General features: G+C 36.5%; 1 protein-coding gene across 5 annotated transcripts in view; it reads left to right on the plus strand.

Annotated features, from left to right (window-relative positions):
- The first annotated feature begins 287 nt into the window (after positions 1-287).
- The window catches only part of Smarca1 (SWI/SNF related, matrix associated, actin dependent regulator of chromatin, subfamily a, member 1), a 74,126-nt gene continuing 54,445 nt past the window's right edge, over positions 288-19,968 (plus strand). For all 5 annotated transcript variants that reach the window (XM_005401264.2, XM_005401270.2, XM_005401265.2 and 2 more), the window contains exons 1-9: positions 288-624; positions 5,256-5,342; positions 7,300-7,466; positions 7,789-7,889; positions 7,995-8,095; positions 10,549-10,728; positions 15,294-15,449; positions 16,548-16,679; positions 17,733-17,801. In XM_005401264.2, coding sequence (XP_005401321.1) covers positions 451-624; positions 5,256-5,342; positions 7,300-7,466; positions 7,789-7,889; positions 7,995-8,095; positions 10,549-10,728; positions 15,294-15,449; positions 16,548-16,679; positions 17,733-17,801 — 1,167 coding nt within the window. In that variant the 5' untranslated portion in view covers positions 288-450. The remainder of the gene's footprint in view (positions 625-5,255; positions 5,343-7,299; positions 7,467-7,788; positions 7,890-7,994; positions 8,096-10,548; positions 10,729-15,293; positions 15,450-16,547; positions 16,680-17,732; positions 17,802-19,968) is intronic.

The raw sequence follows: 19,968 nt of genomic DNA on the forward strand, positions 1-19,968 counted from the left end.
CGAGGTACAAAGAGCAGATTTCAGACAGAGGATTCCTTTCGTGCACATCTGCGAGGGGACGCTCAGGCTCACTGTTGGGGCTTGTGGGAAAGGTTTTTAGGGGGACTCAAACTGCAGGTTACCACCTCCACCCCTGTCCGCACCCCACACTCAGGCAACAGTTGGTCGTGCGGGGCCAGGCCAGGCTCTGGGTGGGGAAGGGGAGTCTCGCGATCATTGGGGGGGGTGGGGAAAAGGGGGAGGGTGAGGGAGGGAGGCCATGACGTAGGGTGGGTGGACGGAAGTGGGGCAGGGTTGAGGGTTATTTAAAGGGGGGGGGCAAGCGAAGGGGTTGGAAGCGGAGTGATTCCCCAGCCCTGCTCCATCCAGCTCTCGCCAGTGCAGCCGCTCCCACCGCACGGGAGCCCTTGTCCCTCTCCTCGTCCCCCTCGTCGTTCCCGCTCTAACGCCATGGAGCTGGACACCGCTGCAGTGGCAGCCACCGTGGCAGCCTCCGATGCGACCGCCACAGTCGTGCTCTTAGAGGACGAGCAGCCGGGGCCGTCCACCTCTAGGGAGGAGGGAGCGGCCGCCGTGGCCACGGAAGCCACAGCGACCAAGGAGAAGGGCGAGAAGAAGAAGGAGGTAAATAGAAAGGGGGTGTGTGCTGTGTGTGGTGGAAAAATCCCGTGCCTGGCCCCTCGGAGGGGCCCAAACCCCGACCTTTCGGCGCCGACAGGTACCCCCGGAGCCCTGCGGGGCTGGGGGCGGCGGGCGCGTGGGGGGCGGCGGAGCGGTCAGGCGTTCGCTCCCCTCCCCCTTTCCTGCTCGCCGCCTGGAGGGCGGGGGCGGGGTTGGGGCGCGGGCGGGCGCGGCGCGGGGTGGAGGGGTACCCGTTATCCCCGGGCTCGGGAGCCCCTTGACAGCCCCGGGCCCCCGCTACCTTCCCGGAACTGGGGCAACGGGGTGGGGGATGGGGCCGAGCAGGAAAAAGCCTCCGCCTCTCCCTCTCCTCTAGCTTGCTGCTCTCTCTCCTTGCTTCCCGTTGGCCTCTGCCTGGGAAATCTGGGCCCTTCAGTCCCACACTCCGAAGGGGTTTGGCTAGGGCTTACTATTGTAATGTGAATATCAAGGTGCTGGAGGGATGGAGGATGATACCGAAGACATTTATTTCTTTGGTTGGCAATGTCGGTCTTTTGGGTTGCAGAAAAAGAAATCCTTGTTCGTTTGATCCCCGCCTACTGAGGCGGAGGTGTCACCTCGAAAAAAGGAGCTCTTCTCATCGAACCCTACAATCCCAACCCCACACCAAGGAACCGTGCACGCTAGCTTAGGAAAATTTCCAAGGCCTGCCCCCTCACCCTCTCCTGCCTCGTCCGTCCTGGACGGTATAATATTTCTCTCCAGGGCCACCCAAATGGTCCCCCAATCCGGCCTCAAGCCTTCCAGGCTTCCACCTCGCTCTCCTAGTGGGCGCTGCTGGTTCCTGGACACACACAGGCATATATCTATATATCTGTATGTATATATATTTAAAAAGATTAAAATCTAGGGTTCTCAGATTGAGCAGTTAGTAAGCTACCTTAGTCGACCTCACACCTATTAAAGCCAAATCTAGAAAATATGTACAATGTCCGTAAGACATGCATAGGTAGACCGAGACAGACAAAAAAATCACTATGAAACATTTTGAAAAATTAAGAATAAGTAATAGGATGAAGCATAAGGAGTTTTGATGTAAAATAAAATTGCAGAATGGACCGTTTAGAGGTGTCTCTTCACCCCCATTTACAAGTACACATATCCTAATTTGAAAACGGTGGGTAATGAAAATTATGCTTTAGTGGTCTTAAGTGGACTGGTCTGAATCATTATATGATATTATAAGACCAAATGCAAAGCTTTGAAAGGAAATTAACACCTTTTGCCTTGAGTTAGAGTAATTTAAAATTGTGGGTTGCTGAATGACATTTTACCATTACAAGGTTGACTAAAGGGAAAGACACTGTAGTGCTAAGTGAAAACCAGGAAAAACCAAACTGGAAAAACAAGAAAACTGAGGAAAACAAGCATTTCAAAATCTGTCTGATACCTGGGTCAGTAAGACTTTCCATGATGGAAGCTGGGCGAAATCTCAAACGTCAACATAAACCAAATGTTGGGAAATTTAGAAATGTGTCTAAGTGTTTTTTACTCCCTAGACTGCGCAAGTGTTAAGTGCTAAACTCTTATGTCGAGTTTCCAGATCATGTAAGTGTTTTGAATTGTGAAAAGATTGGGGATCAATAAAAAAACCTATATAGTAATCACTGAATCGATAACTATATAATCCTGAACTCGTAGCCTCACCGGAAACTCTCTTGATGGTACTTTCTTTGTCCATTCAGGATAGGGAAATGAGGTACTACATGGAAGGAACTTCCTGGATATCTAAAGTTTACTGGTTTATCTTTTTATTTTTAATTTATACTTAACATTTTAAATATATTCTATAGTACCTTGACTCCCAACCTTTCCCTCATGACTATAAGTTCTTGTATACTGACAGTGATACAAAGGCAGTTGAGATCCAGCAGATTATTTCTCTTTATTAACCACATTTCAGACTGTGAGTACTGTGTTGATTTTTAGTAATTTTTTATTTCTTTTTGCAACTACCAGGCTCCTAGTTACCATTTTTTAAGTACTTCAGATACTTTCATGAAAATTTGTTAGTTTATGGTACAGAGTATAGATGTAGCAAAACCATAAAATCATTTAAAACAGCTCTAAAGTACAGAAATACCAATGATGCTAAACCCCCAGGGTAAGGGATGCTACTGCAGTAGAACCCACATTTCAGTCCTGGGCTTCTACCAACCATTCTTGCTGCCTATGGTGTGCCGCCTTCTAGTGGTCTTTGCCATGTCATTTTCCAGGCTTTTATTTGGGGTATGGGAAGCCAGATTATCAAAGTAGCTAGCGTTGTATATCCAAGAAAAAAGCAGATAGGCTCCAGAATGAGAGTACTTTTGTGCTTTATAAGGTTGATGAGAACTAGTGAATTGATCTGTGATACTGAGCTACTGAAAGATATTTTTCCTTACTCTCTATTTCTTGAACTTAGTTGCAGTGACAGATAACTTAATGCTGTACAAACTGGGAGACAGTATTTTGGTAGTGAAAGCTTTAAGAAAAAGGTCATGGTCTTTAAGACAAGGCTTTTTCATGACCTTGTGCTGCATTCTCATTGCATCTACACTACCAGGCAATAAAATCTACAAGGACTCCCTTAGAATACCTTACTCACTTTTTGTCTTATCCTGGATGAGAAATTTAATTTTGAAAACTTACACATGTACACACATATAAAGGAGAAAGTTTAAAAGGTAGGTATTTTAAAATTTGTTGTGGAACATAGTGCCAGCTAAGTACTTATCCATACCACTTAGTGGCACTGTTCAAGATTAGGGATTTTAATTAGCATCTAATTAAATTTTCAGGGAATTTAATTAGCATCTAATTAAATTTTGAGGGAATTCTGCCATAAGGTGAGCAAAAGAAGTAATGAATAAAATAAAATGTTTTTCTAAGATTAAAGCTTAAATTTTCTGTAAGTGAAGCTTTTCACTCTGTAGGATATATACTTGTGTATATGAGATGGTGTAATTGTTGCTGTTTTGTAACTTGAAAACCAGACTTCATAGAACCTCTTTAAGAATGATAAAGGTGTGAATTTTGATACCAAATTTATCTTGTTGCTTTGGATATAAAATAAAATGTGTAATATGCCTGACAGTTTTATTTTTTATTTTTTTTAAAATTTTTTATTTTTTTTGGTTTTTCTCCGGTACCGGGAACCGAACTCACGACCTTGCGCTTGCCAGGCAGGCGCTTTGCCACTGAGCTAAATCCCCAGCCCCATGCCTGACAGTTTTAAAGTGTGGGTTTGAGGGGGTCTTTGGCAGCTTTCTAGTCCCATTTATTCAGGATTACATTTAAAATATCTTACACAGATGATCTATACATATGACATTCTGTAAGTCAGGATGGTTGTTATATGATCAGTGCTTCAAAGAAGTAGGACTGACCAGGGCCAAATTCTATAATCTTAGTGTGGATTTCCTTAACATAAAAATCTTAGCAAACATTCAAAAACATTCATCATCTGCTGTTGATTTTTTATCCTGCTTTTTTGTTGGAATCGGGAATTGAACTCAGGACCTTGTGCTTGCTAGGCAGGCACTGTGCCGCTGAGCTCTCTCCCTGGCCCCTGCTGCTGATTTTTGATGTAGGTTTTCAGAAGCAGATTGACAAAAGCCATGATAAAATTGACGTAGCTTCTTCAATTTTTATTAAAAAAATGTGTTTCGATTTCTGTGACGTCTGTGTTCAAACTGAAATACTCTTGGCATTGCTCTTAGTGGATAGATTTTTGTTTTTATTGTTTTACTTATTGATTTGTTACAGATGAAGTTTATTCTATACATGTATGTGTATTTACAAGTATAAGCTTGTCTTTACAAATAGGATGTATAAGATAACACTCCATCATCCAGACTATTTTAGTCTCGTTAAGTTACTGATTTATGTTAGTGTTCACTAAATTACAACTTTTAAAATATCAATTGTTAGTAGTTAATAGCTCTGATAAAACTGCTTCTATGAAATATTTATGTAATATAAATAGTTGAAAATAGCTTTCTTTCTAGTTAGATAAAATTAACATAAACCAACAATTTGAAGCTATGCTATTTTAAATATATATGATCACATTGCATTGCATAAAAATTTAAATGTTCTAATTACAATATAAAAATAATTCAAAAAAAATGTCTTTTCAGGTTGAGAAATCAGTCTTTTCTTCGAAAGCCTGGCTTGTTTCCATTACATGCAGAGTTTCTGAGAATAAATGTTTAGTGTCCTTTACTTCTTTAGTTTGTAGTTCACAATATTAGCCTATTTTAGATTTTTAGATCTTTTATTTTATGATTAAACATTTTCTTATGCTTTAAAGTAAAAAATGGGCAAAAAGGCTCTCAATTTACTTTTTTTATTATAATTAATGTCATTTCTCTGGCTTTTCAGATCTTTTTGTTTGGACCTCAGGTGCACAGAACTGGATTAATCATAAACCCTGCTACATAATATGCTCTCATCATTGGTCCATGCATGGCCCACACTGATTTATTTATTAGGTTATTTAATTACTTTCCACTTTCTTCAAGTGAGACTGTTCACCAATTTAAAGACCTTGCTTTGCAATTTGATGATATGTATTTCCTTTGAAATTCTAGAAAAACATTTCTCCGTTTCAACTCAAACTTGCTACTAAAGCTTCTAAATCTGAAAAGGAAATGGACCCAGAATATGAAGAGAAAATGGTAAATATATACTCTTGGGTAGGATAGCAATTGCTGTAGTTAATTTTTATAAAAAAAGATGTGAAAAATAAAAATATATGTGTATTTATAATGCATAGAGAATCGTGATTTTAGATCAAAAAGTAATATATTAACCTATCCCAATAAATTCTGTTGAATAAATTGATTTTCAGAGGCGGAAATAATAGGTGGAAAAACCTATCTGGAGTGGTTGTGACTAGAACTACATCTCATTTTTGTTCAGTGTCCTTTACTCCATAATAAGGTATTTTATGATAGAAATATTTTATCTGCTGAATGTTAAAAATATCAGTGGCCATATCAGTTTGGCTTTGTGACCTGAGAGAAATCTAGTAGCAATGACAGGTTGATATTTCTTTGTCCTCCTTCCTTTGGATATATGAATGAACACTGCACATTAATGATACATATCATATTGATAATACACTTTTTTTGAGGGAAGGACACTTGTCCAATGCCTGAAAATACTACATCTTTAAGCAGTATAATCATAGTTATACCCACAGGATTGCTTTGCTAGTCATTGAATTGTTTAATTTTTGTCACTAAGAAGTTGACAGGTAGTTCAATTAGATTTTTTCCCTAGGGAGTTGTTTTTGCAATAATGTTATAAAAATAAGTAGAGATGAAGCACGTTTTTGGATAGTTGATAATTTTTTTATAAGACTCTGTGCCTTAATATTTAAGGCCACATTTAACGAGACAGTTAATGTTTTAACAACTCTAAAAACAACATTCCAGTGAGGATAACATAAAGTGGAAAGTTTTTGGCCTTCTTCCAGCTAGTGGTCTGAATATGTTTGCCTAACTTATATTTATGTTAATGAACTCTCTTCAGTAAGTTTCTGGTGTTACTAATTATGTATCTTTCATTAGCTTGAGTATTTTTACCCTCTGGTCAGAAAGTGACTTTGAATAAAAAAATTACCTTCATTCTTTCTTTTTTGGGGGATGATGTATATATATCTTTGATTTTTGAAGGCTTTTTGTGAGTCAGTGTTTATTATATTTATATGGTGCAAATTACAGGACCTTTTGTAATTTATTGAGAATTAGAATGTACATAAACTCTTAATATTTAATATATAACTGCTTTGCATACATATATGTGAAGCAGTTATATATTGTACATATAGCATATATTTGTGAAGCAGTTATATATATTTACATATATGTATGTATTTTTTTACTAAGTTCTGTTCCCTTTGGGGAGAAACTTTTTACACTGCTGGCAGAAAATGCAATTTTTGAGATCATTGTAATAGAAAAGAGAAATTTATGTTATATTATTGTGTTATGTTATTATGCTATCGTACCTTGACAATGAAAATATTTCAGGAGATGACACTGTATTCTTGGATTTCAGTTATTTGTAGATGTGATCTTGAGAGTTTATTTTATGGTATATGAATATCATAGTCAATAGTTCGTATTTGTGTGTTTGAGATATATACTTGATGCTTACTTTTCTTACTGTTTAGGACAAAGAAAATTATGTTTTGGAAAGTGCCTTGTTCTCCAATTTTGACTCTTTATGAAGGCTACTTCTTTTGGGGGAGAGGGTGCTCGAGGCTGAACTCAGGGCCTCAGCATGTGTTCTACTACTGAGCTACACCCTCAGTTCCAAGGAGGGTACTTTTTGGAGCATTTACTAAGTCTGTTAGATCATTTGGCTTCAAATAATCAAACCATTTGAACTCAAACCCTGCTACTTAGCTGTGGAAACTTCGGCAAGTTCCTTACCATCTCTGTGCCTCATTTCTAGTATCTATAAAACAAGGATGACACTAGGAACTATCTCATAGGTGTCTTAATTGAGTTAATTAGGTTAGGATATTTAAAGTGTTTAGAACATTGTACAAAGTAAGCGCACTATATGTTTTTGTTAAATAATTTCAGTGAACAAACTATTTTTACTTTTTGTTTTCTAAATTAGAAAGCAGATCGAGCAAAGAGATTTGAATTTTTACTGAAGCAGACAGAACTTTTTGCACATTTCATTCAACCTTCAGCACAGAAATCTCCAACATTTCCTCTGAATGTGAAATTGGGACGTCCTCGAATAAAGAAAGATGAAAAGCAGAGCTTAATTTCTGCTGGAGAGTATGTTGTCATACTTCTTTCTACTTTCATATCTTTCTTTTTCACTGCCTTCCTTTTATTCCTCTTTCCTCTCCCTCTCTGTTATTTAGTTTAACTTTATCTAAAAATAAAGTTATTGCCAATAGAAATGTGTTTGAAAGGTAACAATATTCTTCCTTATTCCCATAAATTAGCAGTAAAAATGTAGACTGGTTTCACTAAATCGCAAGCCCAATCCTAGATAACTCATCCTTTTCCGTGACATATGCCAGCAATGCACAGTGACTTTATCGACAGCTTAGCATTTGGGGTTAATATGAAGGTGTTTCTTTTTTCAATTCAGCTATCGCCACCGGCGCACAGAACAGGAAGAAGATGAAGAGCTACTGTCGGAGAGTCGGAAAACTTCAAGTGTGTGTGTTAGATTTGAGGTGTCACCTTCCTGTGAGTGCTTTGTCACATTGGTGATTTATTTTTCATTTGATTGTAGGAGAATTTTGCCTGAGTATATTAATGCCGGTATGAGACATCTTTGATTTTTTTCTTCAGATGTAAAAGGAGGAGCCCTGAGAGATTATCAGATTCGAGGACTGAACTGGTTGATCTCCTTGTATGAAAATGGAGTCAATGGTATCTTGGCTGATGAAATGGTAAGGAGCTGGTTAGCACAAATGGGTTGCAGTTACTGGTGCTCTTTAATATGTTTGGAAAACCTGAACTGACCTCCCAGCCTTCACGCCTGGAAGCATTATCTACTTATTAGAATGAAAAAGAACTTTGTAAAGTCTATAATTGTTTTAGTGAACTCTAGAACATAGATTTTCACAGGTGCAAAAGTTTTACTGTGTTTTTTTTAGATGGTGCAAAAAACCTCCTTGTGCTTTTGATTTTGGTTGCACTTGGGTTTCTAGGAGGCTCAGCCAAATTGAATGCCCAAATGGTGCCTTGTTTTCTTCTTTTGTTTTCCTTGGTGCCTCTTTATTTCTGTTTTACTATTAATATAGGTTCAGTGTTTTCACTGTAGGCTGTGTGAAACATGTTTCTGTTGTAGGCTACCTGACATCCTTTTGGGAATGAAGTGGGCTATATAAACCAAACAATAAATGAAGAAATGAATGGTTGTATACATGAGTGAAAGAATGAATGTAAATACCTCGATTTATGATTAATAAAAAATTAAGTACACTACATGGAATAAGGAACAAGTAAAGAGCAATTTGGGTCTTGATAACATTCCAGTCCCAGGTAGTGTTTTTACAAATAAGCTAATGAATCAGGAATATGTAAGTAAAATAACCAAAGAGCAAAAATTAAGACCATGGAAGATGCTAATTGAGCAGATGAGAAGACATCAATTTGTATTTTTAAGATCAAATTAATAAAATGAGATTTAAGAGAGGGTAGAGAAAGTTCTAGATCTGTTTAATCTAACAAATACCATATTTATGAGACTCTGGAGCCATATTAGTAAACACTATTGTCCAGAAGGGCCGTGTGGCAATATGTGCCTTATGGTGTTTAGTAGTCAGTCCAATATGTACTAGTCCTTGATTGAGCAGCTGTTAGATGTGCGGCAGAGGGTCCTTTAAATCAAGCGTCATTAGCACCCTATATTTACCTAGTCTGGTTTGGGGACTACAGTCAGCCCAGAAGGAGAGGAGTTTGGATAATTTTTGAAGAAAAGGACCAGGATTATTTGCCCCAAGCCACTCTGGGTTACAACCTGTCTTAAAATGAAGCGTCTAAAGATCTTTGAGGCTGTAGCTGATGCCAGTTAAGTTTTACTTAGTGAAAAAAAGAAAGAAGCTTTAAGGAATCTAGAAAATATGGAAAAAAAGAAAGAAATTTTAAAATGAAATTATAATCCTGCCACCTGGAGATTAAAATAGTTGAAATTGTGGCATGTTAATTTTTAGTCTGCTGGAGGGTATTTATTTTGCATAGTTGAGATCATATTGTGTATGTTATTTATTTTTCATTTCTTCACATTCATATGTATTTTCTATGTAATTACAATATTTTATAAAAATAATGTTTATTTCAGAATCCTAGAGAGACACCATAATTTTATTATAGTCTTCCTTTACTGCTGCTCAGTTGGATTACTTGATTTATCATATAAATAGTGATACTATGAGAATCTTGTAATTACATATTTTTGTACCTCTCAGATTATTTCTATAAAATTCTTGGAAGTGGAATTACTTCATTACAGAGTATAAACATTTTAAAGTTTTGATTCATAGCACCCATAAAACCCCTTTCTTTTAGTGACGGATAGATAGACCTTATAAAAATAGCTTAGTTTTACAGAGGGAAATACATACTTTGTTTAGAGAAACCAAAAGCTAGTTTAATATTTATTTTCTGCTTTATTTTTGTGGTGCTAGGGATTCCTATTCTAGCCTAGGTAAGTGCTCTACTATTACATTACACTTCTAACCCCAACAGCCGTTTTGAAAGACCAAAGGAAAGGCTCAGTTCCTTTCCCGTTGGTTAGGTGACAACTTCACAAGTGTTCAGTATATTATTTTTTTAAAGCCCACTGGACTAGGTGATCTTCAATGAACTTTCTGGCTACAAAGCCCTGTTCTTTTATGGCTCCTAAGGTCTCTTAAGAGTGTAAGGTGTAAGTACAAAATCCTAAGCCCTTTGAGATGCATAGTCTGAATATTTAATGCCTGGGCTAAAGTAATTTTGGGGATAATAGGAAAGACCTGTATCTAAAAGACTGGCAGAGGAAGTCCGTCCTTGTGAAACATACATGCATGCGCATGCATGCACACAGCCTAGTCTTGTAACTACTAGAAAAATTATATTAGTGTATTAGTTTGCATGCTCTTCTAAAAGCAAAAATGTACTCAGTAGAAATTTGCTTTGTTACTCAACATTCTAAATGTACTTCCTTGGTTTCTTTTCATCCTCATAGTAAGTACTGAATTGAAAATTATTTTTGCTTCAACAAAGGTCTTTTTACTTTTTGTTGGTGCAAAACATAACTCCTAATATGAGATAGTTGGCCAATATCTTTTCAGGTTATTAATATATTGTTTAATTAAAGAAAGTACATTTATGGATTTTTTTCCTTGTGATGATAATGCAGGGTCTCGGCAAGACTTTGCAGACAATTGCTTTGCTTGGTTACCTGAAGCATTACCGAAGCATTCCTGGACCTCACATGGTTTTAGTTCCAAAGTCTACTTTACACAACTGGATGAATGAATTTAAACGATGGGTTCCATCCCTCCGTGTTATTTGTTTTGTTGGAGACAAAGATACAAGAGTAAGTAAGAATGCAGTTTAAAAAGGCAGTAAAGAATAACGTTATTTCTGGAGTTGTTACATTTTATTTCTGTTATAGACTCTTAAATTGACTCCTGCTACTAATAAGTAATGCTTAAGTTGTGTTTATTTTAAGGTAGGCACTGTTGGAAATGCTTTGCATATATTAATTCATTTAATTATGGCAAAATCCTATGATGTAGATACATTACCTGTTAATAACAGATTATTATACTTCATTTGCATTTACTTTTTAGTTAATTTCTTAATTTAAGCATGTTTTGAGAGGCATCAATAGATTTTATTAGACAGAGTTAAAGTGCACGCTCAGAGAAAATAGAGCATGGGTCCTCAAGAGACAAATGTACTCTGATCTGGGGTTGGGGATATATGTGTTTTTAGAGGTATCCTTTAAGACTGGTGTTCTAAGATTGTGTAAAAACTTTCTTTGAAGCCTTTGAATCTGTTTCTTCATCTTTTTTTTTTTTTTTTGGTAGTACTGGACATTGAACCCAAGGCCTACACACTAAGCTATGTCACCAGCCCTTTTTTTATTTTTGTTTTTTTTTTGAGCAAGTGTCTCACTGAGTTGCCAAATTGCCTAAGCTAGGTTTAAATTTTTGTAATCCTTCTGCCTCAACCTCCCAGAGTGATGGGATTACACGCATGAGCCCCTGTGCCAGTGGGTTTCTTCCTCATAAGGTTAGGTTGCTTCACTTCACCTTATCAGCTAGTTAATTTAAGGACTTTTCATATCTTTATGGGATTTGTGTGTAATGAGCCTGGAAGAAGAAGGAAGCCTAAGGAGTACAGATGTGGATAACCTTGGGTAATTTGGGGACTTGAAATTGCAGTTTTCTTTTTCTTTTCATTCAAATGATGATATTCATTGTAGGGAGTTGGTACATGTGCATAAGCCATCTTAATTCTTTTTATGTCTCCTTCCCCTTCCCCCACCCCCTTCCCATTTGCAATTTTTAATTGTACTTTTAAGTGACTTTTTATTTAAAAATATTTTATTGACTTATCAGTGACTAGAAACGTGTGCTATTTTGAAGCCACAAATGTATAAATTTGAATGACTTAATTTTTTTATATTTAAATTTTTGACTTGGTATGTGCACATATGCAAACGGAACCCTTTCTATATGTACGGAGAGCCTTGTATGTTGTATTTATATATTTTCAGATATTATTAGAACCTTAGAGTTTGGGGGGGAAGTATTTAGTCATTGTCAATCTAATGGGCTAAAATTATTTTAGGATTACTGAATTAATTTAAAAATCATAAATTATGCAAAAATACAAAAGTGAATAATCAACTTAGAGGGCATATTATTAAACTTTGTCTTTATTTTGCCTCCAGAAAACATAGTCTCCAAGTAAATATTATTCTATTTTACATATTTAGATGGGTTATCAAAAGATAGTCTCAAAAGAATGGTTGCATAATAAATTATGTATTTCTATTTACATCATTTTGCTTGGAGAAAAGTTACTTATATATTTAAATTTAACTTATAAACAATTTATATATTAAAATACTGAGTTTATAAATTTAGAATTACAAGCTTGACTATTCCTTATACCTAATATTTCCTCATATTATTTAATGTAATATCAATACTTATAAAACTGCATTCCTAAAATACTGATCTTTTATGAAATTTTTTTTTTTTGAGGCAGGGTCTCACTATGTAGCTGAGGCTGGTCTCGAACTGCTGGCAGTCCTCCTGCCTCAGCCTCCTGAGTGCTGGAATTATAGGCGTGCACCACCATGCGCAGTTTGAAAATTATTTCTTGAAGATCATAATCAAAAGAGAACTATCTAGGCTTATGCTTTCAGAATGCTCCAGTTAAAATGTGAATCTGGTAATCTGAGCAACTTCTTTGAAGATAACAATATGTAATATAACAACCATTGTTAATTCCTAATATCTTGTTTTGAAATTCTGTACTTTTGTTTTTGTGTTGTTTTGTGTTTGTCTTTGTTGTTGTTATTTTCTTATTGTCTTTTTCTCTTTAAAATAAAAAAGAAAAAAATGTAAATTTGCAGCTTTCAAATATGTTATATGGAGTCCAAGGGCTTCATGAAGTATCTCTAGGAATTTTTTTTTTTTTTTTTTTTTTTTTTGGTTTTTCTCCGGTACCAGGAACCGAACTCACGACCTTGCGCTTGCCAAGCAGGCGCTTTGCCGCTGAGCTAAATCCCCAGCCCCTCTCTGGGAATTTTAAAGGAAGAATATTTAATTTGTGACTACTCTGTCTCTGTCTCATAGAAGGTTAAGATTCTGGTGGATTGTAAAATTCCTTAACCTTGAAAACTTGTCTACGAAGTCAGTGTTTTTTAAATCATGAGCTGTCACTAAGTAATGTGTTGTGAATTCAGCCTATTGGGTGCTGACAATTTTTTTAAACATTGAGAGAGAGTAGAAGAGCAAATAAGCAGTTTCATACTATAGTAAGCATAAGTATTATTTTGAGAAACTCTTATATTACCTCTTTTTTTAGGTACACATACTCAAAAAACCAGGAATTATCAATCACATAAATAATTAATATACCTTATTTGATATTTAGAGATTGATGTTTATATAAAGTCCAGAGCAATATTCGTACACAGATTTGAACTTTGTTACCACATGGGGAGCTATATAGAATTTTGCTATTTTTCTGGCTTTCTGTAAACATCTGAGGAGGTGAAACTATTTTAGTAATAAAAAGTTGATATAGGCTATAACATATATGAGTTGGGAAGTTATTAGAGGTACTGTAGTCTTGATCCCGTTTGATACTGAAGTAGGAAGTATATAGAAGTGTGATTCTCACACATGGTTTTGTTGCTCCTTCTTTTAATAACTAGCGCAGAGGTTTCCAAAGGTAATGAACATGGAAACAGATCCGTTTTAGTTTTGGCTTCACTGCTAATTGCGTGATGTTGAGTAAATCTCAAAAGGCTTGAATCTCATCACCTATAAAATGAGAGCTTTCGGATTATGTAACCTTTAGTATTCTATAAAGATATTTAATTCTGCATCTGTTCAGTAGTCACAAAAATTTCAAATCAGAGCTAATTTAAAATAAAATCTACATCTGTTCCATGAAACTTATAGGAGGAACCATCATGCTGATTATTTCACAAGATCAAATAAGGATACGGTGTCAGCAGGACTCAGTGGAGTCTTGCACCCTGGTTCTTTTTGTCTGCCAACTTTGTACTACTTTAGTTTTTTAGATGTGATAATTTCCCAGGGTGCAACTGAGATTGCTACAAAGGCTTTTTTTTTTTCCTTGTCCTTTACTTCAGTTCAGGCAATTTCAAATATACTGGATACTTAGGAAATATTTGTTGAATGAGTCTGCAGTATATTTGGTATACAGCTGTAAATTAGGAAATAAAGACTTGGCAGTGAACAGTTAATTTTGTTTATGCACGTTAACTTCAGATTTATAGTACTAATCAGCCCCTTTTCAAATATATTTGCTTTTCCCTGTTAAATTTTGTGGTTTTACTTTGACCCATACCATCTGGAATTCAGTTCTTATAAGTTAAAAATGCTCTCAGTCAACTTAACTACCATGTTGGCCACTGTCTGTGATGATTTAAAAATAGCTTTAAATAATCTCACAGTTTTAAATAGTCTCTTGTACTAGGTACAGCAAATCCTCTTTATAAAATCACATTTGTGGCTGTATAATAACATGAGAAACTTTTCAAAAATGTTAATTAAATTCCATAATCCCTAAACAAAATAGATAACTCATCTTTTCTAGGAAGTGAATGAATACATGTGAGTTCTTGATGGGTAATAATAATTCAGGCATGTAAAACTTTCAGTCTGCCAATGGCTTGCCTTCTTTTTTTTGTTGTGAGACAGGATCTTGCTATATAGTTCAGACTGTCCTTGAACTCGCTATGTAGCCTAGGCTGATCTCAAACCCACAATGGATCTCCTGCCTCAGCCTCCCAAAACCTGGGATTACAGGTGTCCTGTGCCACCATGCCCTACATGCTTGGTCTCCTTTTGAAAAATGTCATAATAACATTAAAAATGAAGTTTTGTTACTTATATAAATTGACCATATGTATTTTATGTACAGCTCAACTCAATTCCTCTTCACTCAATATGGCCCAGGCAAGGCAAAAGGTTGGACATGCCTGGCTGGAATTACTAATGTATATTGAGTTCCAGTTGTTGAAACTGTATTATGTTAGTAATGCCTAGATCTTGGTAAGAATATGGTATTCAGTAAGACTTACTTTGTGTCCTTTTGGTATAAAGCCAGAGCCTAGTAATTTAGTAATCTTCTTGTGATATGGACTTTTCTAGTTCATTGAATGTACTGTTACTCACATAAGGAGAGCCTTTTTTTCCTTTATTTTGGAGAATATATTAGTGTCACATCCAGATAATTGATGACAAAAGTATCTTAATTTTCTCATGTTTAAAATGGATGAGACTAAGTGCTCCTTAGAGGTCTTAATTCCTAGTAGTGTCTTAATACGTTAATTCTCTGACCACCATGTCAGCATCTTCTCATAGAAGGAATTTTATTTTTCACTAGGCTGCTTTTATTCATGATGAAATGCTTCCAGGAGAGTGGGATGTTTGTGTTACTTCTTATGAGATGGTAATTAAAGAAAAATCCGTATTCAAGAAATTTCATTGGCGGTATCTCGTCATTGATGAAGCTCACAGAATAAAAAATGAAAAGTCTAAGGTAAGTTCTCAACATTATTTAAGTTTTCATTGAATTGCCAGGTCTGTTCGTTCACTTTTCTGTATTCAAAATAAAAAACATGGAAAATTGTTGTTTTATTCATGAAATGTGAATAAAAGTCACTTTTAAAAGTGGTTTTGAAGTCTCAGTTACTGAATACATGACAAAGTTGAGCATAAAAACTAATATAAGAAAATTAGATGTCCATTTGCTATAGCCTAATTCTTATTATTAGATACATTATTTTAATATTATTGAGACTGCTGTATAAATATCATTTGCTTTGGCTTACTTTTTAAATTGAGGATACCTTATATGTATTCATACGGACAGAAAAAAGAATTTCCTGGAACTATCTGACTTGTGTGAATTAGAGTGTGGTGTTAACATTGAAAAAAGTCAATATTTCTTGCCATTCAACTCCATCAACAGTAGGAACAGCTTCAGTTATTATGATGAACCTCTCTTTGGATCACTGGGCTACTTTGGGAAAAAACAGGGACAGAAGTGGAGCAAAACTACCAGGTGGATCATACTAATTTCAGATTGGAACGTACCTAATAAGACACATGTTAGAGTTTACTTCAGAGCATTATAAAAATGTGTATTTTTGTTAAGATAACTAATCCCTTATGCTTTTTGTCTTAATTTTTGTGTTCATAGATTTAGGAAGTTAACATAAGGAAACTAGGGAAAATGGACTCAATGTTGGCACTGAAAATTTGTGACCAGACCAAGTTAGAACTTGGCTAGGCGTGTAGATGAATGTGGTGGTTGAGAGGGAGGTTTTATTATGTAGCCTGGATTCCATGGGAAAGTTCTGACTGTTCTCTTGGAACCAAAATTGGAAGGGGTTTTGAAGGGGAAAGGCTTTCAGGTATAAATGTCATCTGCATTCTTTCAAGCGTAGAAATTCCTAGAATATTTTACTCACTTGTGCTTTACTGCAGCTATGTCACCCTGAATTAGGATATTTTCCCATAGAAAGTTAATTTTCAAGTTTTATTGTATGTAAAAAATGTATGGGTAGGATAAAAGTATAACTGGATGTTGAACATTCCAATAAATAAAACAGTGTTTATTTATCTATTTTTCTAGCTTTCAGAAATTGTTCGTGAGTTCAAGTCAACTAACCGCTTACTTCTAACTGGAACACCTTTGCAGAATAACCTGCATGAACTCTGGGCATTACTCAACTTTTTATTGCCTGATGTGTTTAATTCTGCAGATGTAAGTTTAAGCAATACTTTTTTGAGGCAGATGGTAGTACTGGGGACCAAACACAGGGTACTCTACTGAACTACATTTCCAGCCCCACGCCATGTATATTTTAAATGTCTTTCTTATGTTCACAGAAATCTGTTTTCAAAGCACAGAATGTAGATTAGAATGTATAGCTGTTTTTTCTTTGTAATTCTTTATCTCTGTGTGTTGCTTTTTTCAGGAAGGAATTCTTAAGTAAAAAAAAAAAAATCTAAAAGTTGATATTTAAAGAAATAGTGTGTTTCTCTTTGAGATTAGCCAGGCAGTTAAACTTTGCTCATAACACATCACTACCACAATTTATGAGATAGGATGGGTTCAGAATGATGCATTTAACACTTTCTTTTCATTAAATTGTGGGGAGGGGTGGTCTTGTAACATATTTCTGTATACTAGTGTGGCAGGTGGTGACTTTAAAATAATCTTTGATTATTGTAGGCATTAACATTTGGTGAGTGCTAAAGAGCTCAGAATGTAATTTGAAAATTAGTTCGTAAATGTGTGACTTTTAAACTGTTTTTATAATTAGCACAAAGTTATGCTAGAAGAGCAAGCCGGATTGAACAATTTAAGGGCATAGGGGCTGGATTTCATATTCTTGTTTTTTTAGGGAGGTTGGTCTTTTTGAGACAGGGTCTTGCTATGCAGTTCAGGCTGGCCTTGAGCTCACTTTATAGCCTAGGCTGGTTTCAAACTTGCAACGATCCTCCTGCCTCAGCCTACTGAGTGCTGATTTTATATTCTTAACTCCTTTCTTAACTACTTTGAGTGTGGGGAAGCCTAATACTTGCTTAATGAAAAATTGTTGACAGAATTTCTCTGTAATGGGGTTCAAATTTTGGTAACTACTCAGTATTTCACCTATTTCAGAAGTAAATAATACTGGCCATCACAGCTGACATAGTTTTGAAAGCATACTTTTTAAAATGGTGGACTTCTGTATTGATTGTATAAGAATGTCAAGTTCATTAAAAGAAAAAAAACCTATGCTCTTACTGTAGAATTTTCACTCCTCCACAGGACTTTGATTCTTGGTTTGACACAAAAAATTGCTTTGGTGATCAGAAACTTGTGGAAAGACTTCATGCGGTAAGCAATAGCAGAAAAGAAATTCAGTAACTATATATTACATGTAAAATGTATGTAAAATATACATACATCTGAGCCAGAAAATAAACTTCCACAGAATCCATTTGAACTTGTAGGTTTGGCTGTTGGTCAATCTCACTGCTTCTCCCTTCCAGATTTTCTGACTGCCTCTGGTCAGCAGACTCCACTATCCCTTCAGCCTGACTGTAGAATACCTCTTGTGGCTTGGTCTCCCCCACGATGTGTTCCTCTCCAGTAGAGGCTCTTCATCATCCAATACCTCACAGGTCCTGGGGTAGTATTATTATTCTTTTAGTTCCCCGAGGCCACTGCTAAGCCACTACTTCCCCACTGTAATGCATAACATTTATCCCGTGAGGCCCAGTTGTCTTACAGACCCATCATCTCTACCCATTCTCTTTTTATCATCTGTGTATCACCTGTTGACCTTCTCTCATTCACTGAACACCAGTTTTCATTCTTTGATAACAACTTCATGTATCCTTACAGGTATTTCACTCATGTTAACTCTTGTGCCTGTTCTGTTACCTTAAAGAGACCTGTAGTCTCTAGGCCGCTGTTTCTTCTCCCGACATATCAACCCAGTTCTACTAGGGTTCTTTTCTGTATCCAGCAATATGCCCCTTTAGCAGTAAGCACATTTTCATCACCTGGACAATTCTTTTTGCCAGTTGTCCCCAACTCCTGTGCTCCCTTGTCCATCTGCAATAGTACTTGAACACCTGAAACTGGAATAACACAACTGTCTGTCTTCTGAGTATAAATTCTGTGCTACCACTAGTTAGCAGAGTGACCTTTGTGCTAGGCTGGGTGAACACTTTTAAAGAAAATTTTACAACTCTGTAGGAGGAACTACTATGATATTGTGTTCTCTAGCATGAGCTGTGATTTTGTGATACAACTGTACTGTCTATGTAGCTTTCTACAGGCCTCTTTCCTATTTCCTACAAAAGCTATTTTAGACATTCGCAGTCAAGACTTGTCCCAGGTATCTCCTGCCCTCTGCTCCTCTGAGAAGGTAACTTCTCTTCGCAAAGAGAAAATAGACGTTACTGGCCAGGAACTCCCCTTAAGCAGGTCTGTCTTCTAAGGGTGTCTGCATCTGTCCTAACTTCTGTCTGAGGTGAAGTGTTGTCTTTTCTTTGGTCAATGGCTAAGTCTTCCATATGAACATTAGATCTAATCTCCTGCTGTTTCCTTATGGACTCTTTCCCATGATTTATCATTTTTTGGTGGTTTATCACTTTTTTGGTGGTTGTTTAAGTCACTTTTTCATTGCTGGTATACAGTGTAACACATTAACAGATGAAAGGAGGAGAGATAAATTTTGGCTCACATTTTACAAGTTTCAGTACACATTCAACACGCGTAAACACAGGAAGTGTGGATAAGGGTCTGGGCAGAGGAAAGCTGCTCACCTCATGGCAGCCAGAAAGCAGAGAGCAAAGGGAGGAGCTGGGAAGGGAGATGCACCCTTGCGGGTCATGTCCACAATGACCACCTCTTCTGACCAGACCCCATGTCCAAAGAGCAAGCCAGCTCTGATGCCTCCATAATCCAGTCACCCTCCAAACACATGAGGCTTTGGAATCTATCTAATTTTTTAATTTTATTTTTTGTTAGTACATAATGATTGGGGCTGGGGATTAAGCTCAGCAGCACAGCGCCTGCCTGACAAGTCTGATGTCATGAGTTTGATTCCTGGTACTGGAAAAAAACCCACCCCCCCCCAAAAAAGTACATAATGATTATGTTTCTCAAAGAGGGTTGGTACATGTTCATAATCCATCTGAATTATTTTTGCATCCCCTTTCCCCTCCCTCCATCTCTTGTTTGCCTTCCTTTTTGCAAAGGAACTATCTCCCTGTTTCCTACTATCTGTCTTTTATTTTGCTGTTTATTTATATTTTGGGTTCTTATGTAAGGGAATTATGTGGTATTTAAGCTTGTGTTTTGTATTTATTTCACTTAACATTATGGTCTCTAGGTATGTCCATTTTCCTACAAATGACTCAAGTTTATCCTTTATGGCAGAGTAGTACTCCATTATGTACAAATAACCATATTTTCTTTATCAATTCGTCTGTTGAGGAACATATGGTCTACCTCCAAGATTTAGCTGTTCTAAATTATGCTGCTATAAATA

The sequence above is a fragment of the Chinchilla lanigera genome, unplaced genomic scaffold (genome assembly GCF_000276665.1).
Source record: "Chinchilla lanigera isolate Chin_1 unplaced genomic scaffold, ChiLan1.0 scaffold00072, whole genome shotgun sequence".
Lineage (NCBI taxonomy): Eukaryota > Metazoa > Chordata > Mammalia > Rodentia > Chinchillidae > Chinchilla > Chinchilla lanigera.